This window comes from Bombina bombina, chromosome 4 (assembly GCF_027579735.1).
Source record: "Bombina bombina isolate aBomBom1 chromosome 4, aBomBom1.pri, whole genome shotgun sequence".
Classification (NCBI taxonomy): domain Eukaryota; kingdom Metazoa; phylum Chordata; class Amphibia; order Anura; family Bombinatoridae; genus Bombina; species Bombina bombina.
In genome coordinates, this window is record NC_069502.1 from 743,001,470 (window position 1) to 743,007,629 (window position 6,160).

Consider the following 6,160-nt stretch of genomic DNA (forward strand, 5'->3'; position numbering starts at 1 on the left):
ATTTGGAGCAAAGGATAGAATGGATCGGTGTCAAGATGAAGATGACAAATTCCTTCTGATGTTTCTATCCACAGAGTTACCTATAAGAAGAAACTGAATGTCATTATGTTTGTAGTTTTCTCAGTATTTATTCACACTCCTTTAGTTAAGTATTTCAGTGATGCTGTATCAAGGTAAATTCAGCTTGTTACTCTCATCGTACCTGTGTGTGTCCCCAAAATCACCTGAAGCTGTGCCCGGCAACCCCATGGATCAGAGGATAGAAGGGATTGGTGTCATGATGGTGATGACTTATCCCTTTAGATGTTGCTCACTTCTGATTGTCTGTAAAAGAAAGTTCAGTATAATTACATTTTTTCCAAGCACTTTTATTCTCACTCATTTGGTTAGGTATTTCAATAATGAGGAGAAAATGTAAAGTCAACCTGTTTCACTTGTACTGTTGTGCTACCATCATTTTTATCAGAGCGCCGATTGTTATAAATGAATACTAAAAAGATGCATTAAATGACAACGCATAACATATAAATAAACCTCTAGATAACAAATCCATCATTTAGAGATGGGACTACTCTACCTTTTTATGGCACAGATTATGGTTTAGATTTTCCTAGAAGGTCACCAAGGTCTGGCCTCTGCACCTTCTTAAACTTCCCTCCACAGTTGGTCTTGTGCTGGTCCCACCATGATGGTTTGGCACGAGAGTATGGGACACAGAAACCATAATAGGGTTTCTTGGTGTTGCAGGGTCCATCACACCGGTACCACTTGTTGTCATAAAACTCAACTTCCTTATGGAAGGTATGAAAGGTCTGTAAACAAATATAGACAACAAGTTACATACAGTATGTATAATTGTATCTGTCAAAAGGAAGCAGAAGCATATAAATGTCTTACCAAATAAAAATAATAATAATAATCTCAATCTATTACTATGGAACAGTGCATAATGTCACATACATAAGGGGAACAGATTCAAATGGATTGTAACAAAGGCCACAGTAATAGTACAAAGCTAAAATGATATTGCTAAAGCCTACTCTAGAGTATATTCCTGCTAAACATATTAGCTCCTTACTGACCCATTTGTAATACATCTCTAAGCAAAGATCCAAACCAGCCAACATTTCCTGGCTAGTGTCTGAGACAGTGAGTCTGGGGGCAGAGACAGAGCAATCCCTTGGGCACCGTGTCAGTGGCTATGAATGGAGTCAGGGTAGTAGGTGTATAGGTTGGGGCATGTTACAGGAGCTAAACTAGGCATAGCTGGGTGGATAAGGCCAGCAGTGTTTTTCAACTCCAGTCCTCAAGTACCCATAACAGGACAGCTTTTCATTTAGCGCTGTGGAATCTGTTGGCGCTCTACAAATAACCAATAATAATAATAATTATACCTTAAAGGGACACTAAACCCCCCAAAAAATATTTCATTATTTAGATAGAGAATACAATTTTAAAAAAACTTTTTAGTTTACTTCTATTATATAATTTGCTTAATTTTTTAGATATCATTTATTGAAGGACGAGCAATGCACATGGGTGAGCCAATCATATGAGGCATCTATGTGAAGCAGCCAATCAGCAGCTACTGAGCCTATCTAGATATGCTTTCCAGCAATGAATATCAAGAGAATGAAGCAAATTAGATAATAGAAGTAAATTATAACGTTTTTTAAAACTGCTTGCTCTTTCTAAATCATGAATTTAAAAAAATGGGTATCATGTCCCTTTAACTAGGTAACACAGGTAAAATAATCAGCTGATGGGTGAGAGAGCAGATTAGTAACCATGGTTACCGATCAGCTGATTATTTCACCTGTGCTCTAGATAAGGTATCATGAGAATCTGGCCTGTCAGCTGTACTTGAGGACTTGAGTTGAGAAATACTGGATTAGGGAACAACAAAAACTGATGTGATAACATTTCTGCAAAAATAAAAATATTGCAAAAAAGCTTGTAATTTAATTTTAAAAGCACAATTGTGTATTTTAAATGTACTTTTATTTATTTATTTTTATTGTTAGATTTCTGTTCTATGCTTTATAAATATAACTTTCCTGAAAAACGAAATAAAAAAGCACATTCACTTACGGTAATGTGGAATCTGCCGGCGGTATTTATTCTCTGCATATGGCTGCAGAAAACTGGCCCATGCATGTCACTTTCCTTTATGTTATTTATACATAAATATGCATGAATCATTTCATGTAAAAGTGACTGTAAAATAGAAAATGGTGAATTATTAAACTTCATTTATATGAAGAAAAAAACAGCATCAGCTGACAATAAATGATTTCACTTTTTTAATTAAATAATTTTTTACCTCAATAAGATCTTTCCTGCTCCTCCGTTTAAGCAAAGGTTTGCTTAAATTGATGGTGCATTTGCCAGATTTCCGTTGATAGCTACACAAACCGGCACACCTGAAATAAAAGATGATGGCATATAAATATGTTAGAATTATTTTATAAATTAGCAGAACTATAATTAGCCCCATCCCACAATTCAGGATATTAAAGAAAAGTATGAAAGTATCTAGATACAGCAGATAATGAGGTCTACTATATGATATATCATATGATATACCAGGCTTCTTCTATTAGAGAATATAGAGATATTTGTTATAATTGGTCACCTATATATTGTACCATACAAACAAGTGAAACCTATAGTTCTCTCCTTACTGCTGACGGGATATTTATTTACCCCCATAAAAGCCAAGTATAATTTCTGTACAATTTGCCTTGCATGGCAACTTTCTAATTTACTCCTATTATCAAATTTTCTTCATTCTCTTGGTATTTTTATTTGAAAAGCAAGAATGTAGATTTAGATGCCGGCCCAATTTTGGTGAACAACCTGGATTGTTCTTGCTGATTGGTGGATTAATTTAACCGACCAATACACAAGCGCTGTCCAGAGTACTCAACCAAATAATAACTTAGATGCCTTCTATTTCAAATAAAGATAGCAAGAGAACGGAAAAAAAAATTGATAAAAGGAGTAAATTAGAAAGTTGCTTAAAATTGCATGCTCTATCTGAATTACGAAAGAAAAAATGTGGGTTCAGTGTCCCTTTACTCCTTATATTTAAGATTACATTCTACTGCTATTTTAGTTAATTTAATTTAGTTTAGTTTCATGATAATAGTGCAAAATTCACAATATAAAGTGTAGTGTAGTACTAATTGGGTATTTGTTACCTCTAGGAACTTAAACTTTTACCTTAACAAATTTTTGGTGTGTGTATATATATATATATATATATATATATATATATATATATATATATATATATATATAGGACACGGATGAAGGGAGGGACAAGGCAGGTGCTTAAATGGAAGGCACCACTGCCTGCAAAACCTTTCTCCCAAAATAGCCTCAGAAGAAGCAAAAGTATCAAATTTATAGAATTTTGAAAAAGTATGAAGCAAAGACCAAGTCGCCGCCTTACAAATCTGTTCAACAGAAGCCTCATTCTTAAAAGCCCATGTGGAAGCTACCGCTCTAGTAGAATGAGCTGTAATCCTTTCAGGAGGCTGCTGGCCAGCAGTCTCATAAGATAAGCGTATTATACTCCTTAGCCAAAAAGAAAGAGAAGTTGCCGAAGCCTTTTGGCCTCTCCTCTGTCCAAAGTAGACAACAAACATTGCAGATGTTTGACGAAAATCTTTAGTAGCTTGAAAATAAAACTTTAAAGCACGAACCACGTCAAGATTGTGTATATATATATATATATATATATATATATATATATATATATCTATATCTATAAAGTATGAATGTGTGTATATATATATATATATATATATATATGTATGTATATATATATATATATATGTATATATATATATATATATATATATAAATATATATACACATATATAAATATAGAAAAAATTATAATATATATACATACATACATAAACAAAAATATATATTTATATTCGCACACACACCAGACAATAAACTCTATCTGAATCCCAAAAAATAAAGTTTGGTGCAGCTGTTTTGCTTTAACTTAGGCTAATCGTTTCATTATATTAAAAAGTACATTTTCTTCTACACTAAAAAACTGCAAACTGCTATAATAAGCGCTGTTATGTGGCTACCATATTTTTGGCTGCAATTTAATGGTGACACTATTGCTTAAGATTATGGCTCAGATCTTGGCCATATTCTACCATCAATAATCCTTTAGATTAACATGATCACATTTGAAAATGTAGTTCATCATGACAATCAGTATTATTTATTTATTGTATTATTTAACACAAAATGTGGTTGACATGAACTGATCAGTCTGTTTTCTAATCAGCCTAAAAGTATAAATCCTGTATTACTTCCCCTTTGTAAGACCTTATTGTAAATCTATAATAAATACAAAGCCCTTCTCCCTCCATGTTCTCAACTTACATCACCATAAGAGGTTTTTTACTCCACTTGACTTTGACTCCACTCAGCTGTCCCCAGAAGTACCAATGGTTCAGCAGATCAAACAATTTTAAGATGTCTGGGGATGGATCTGCAAGTTCTTCATCAGAGATCTTCTTGCTGCCAGTTGAACTGGTGGCAGCCATGCCTGGATAGGCTCTCAAACTACTCACTCCACTCAGCAATAGAAATTGTCTTCTCAGCACCTGAGAACACACACCTCACTACTAACCCTCACCATTGGGCAGTTGGTGGCAAGAATTTATAGCCAGCATGGTATTGTGATGGCATTGCTTAGAACACTCCATTGTTATGGCTCATAGAGCAGCACTACATTGTCATGACAACAATATCAACACTCCATTTTCATTACTTAGACTTCAAAGACATTTTTTGTAAATATTATCTGTTATAATGCTGTACACTTGTTTAAGTAATAAAATAAATTATTTAACACATCAGCTAGCCATTAACAACTAGTGCTGAAATAGGTGCAGTAACTACAGCAAGTATCCAATATTTTTATATCTAGGCCTGTTTCCACTGAGCTGCTGCCGGAAGCCATTACACTTATCACTGCTTTCAGAAGCCATTACGCCTATCACTGCTGTCAGAAGCCATTACGCTTATTTACAGTTTCCGATGGCATATTTTCCATCATTACCAGCAGCCGGGGAAAACAAATATGCATCCTATAGTAAATAATAGAATCCAAAAAGTACAAATTTACACCCGGTTTCCTTTGAACGCACAAATAAGCATTCTGAGGCTTAGTTCCCATTGAGATATTAAAGTTTGCAAACAATACAGGTGTTTAACATTATAAATGTATTGTTATATGTAACATTTATTGCTGGCCCTGGTATAGGACTAGTTGGAGTTATGTTCCTATTTAAATATCATTATGTATTGACATTTAAAAATATAATCAAGCACATATCTCCATAATTCCAACTAGACCTATGACTAGGACAGCAATCAATGTTACATATATCAATACATTTAAAAAAGTAATAGAACAAAAAAAAAGTATTCTTTCATGTAAGTGGCAAGAGTCCATGAGCTAGTGACGTATGGGGTATACATTCCTACCAGGAGGGGGCAAAGTTTCCCAAATCTCAAAATGCCTATAAATACATCTCCCCGTCCCACCACCTTCATACCTTAGCTTTACAAACTTTCGCTTGGATTACGAGTTTTGTCGGTAAAAACTTACGGAGCTAACGCTCCTTTTTTTTCCAGCGCTCCCTTAAGCCAACGCTGGTATTAAGAGTTTTCTGAATGGCTGCGTTAGCCTCAGAAAAGTGAACGTTGATCAAAATTTAGCTCCACTTCTAACCTCAATACCAGCGTTGCTTACGGTAGCGGTAAGCTGTAAAAACGTGCTCATGCACGATTTCCCCATCGGATACAATGGGGCTGAGCTGGCTAAAAAAAAAAAATAACACCTGCAAAAAAAGCAGCGTTCAGCTCCTAACGCAGCCCCATTGTTTCCTATGAGGAAACACTTTCTAAGTCTACCCCTAACACCCTAACATGAACCCCGAGTCTAAACACCCCTAACCTTACACTTATTAACCCCTAAACTGCCGCCCCCGTTATCGCTAACACCTACATTATATTATTAACCCCTAATCTGCCATTCCGAACACCGCCGCCACCTACATTATCCCTATGAACCCCTTATCTGCTGCCCCCAACATCGCCGACACCTATATTATAT

At 35.1% G+C, this 6,160-nt stretch overlaps 1 protein-coding gene across 1 annotated transcript; it reads right to left on the reverse strand.

Moving 5' to 3' along the window:
* Nucleotides 1–593: 593 nt before the first annotated feature.
* Nucleotides 594–4,583, reverse strand: LOC128657807 (DNA-dependent metalloprotease SPRTN-like). The gene is made up of 4 exons (XM_053712224.1): nt 4,420–4,583; nt 2,324–2,423; nt 2,092–2,217; nt 594–812 (listed from the first exon to the last, which is right to left on the reverse strand). Exons 1-4 carry the CDS (start codon nt 4,581–4,583, stop codon nt 594–596), a joined length of 609 nt encoding a protein of 202 aa, XP_053568199.1.
* Nucleotides 4,584–6,160: the final 1,577 nt, after the last annotated feature.

Coding starts and splice junctions, on each gene's coding strand:
- LOC128657807 (XM_053712224.1), bottom strand. CDS start 4,583: ATGGCTGCCACCAGTTCAACTGGCAGCAAGAAGATCTCTGATGAAGAA. Junction 2,424..4,419: donor AAAAAACCTCTTATGGTGAT/GTAAGTTGAGAA, acceptor CTTTTATTTCAG/GTGTGCCGGTTTGTGTAGCT. Junction 813..2,091: donor CCGGCAGATTCCACATTACC/GTAAGTGAATGT, acceptor ATTTGTTTACAG/ACCTTTCATACCTTCCATAA.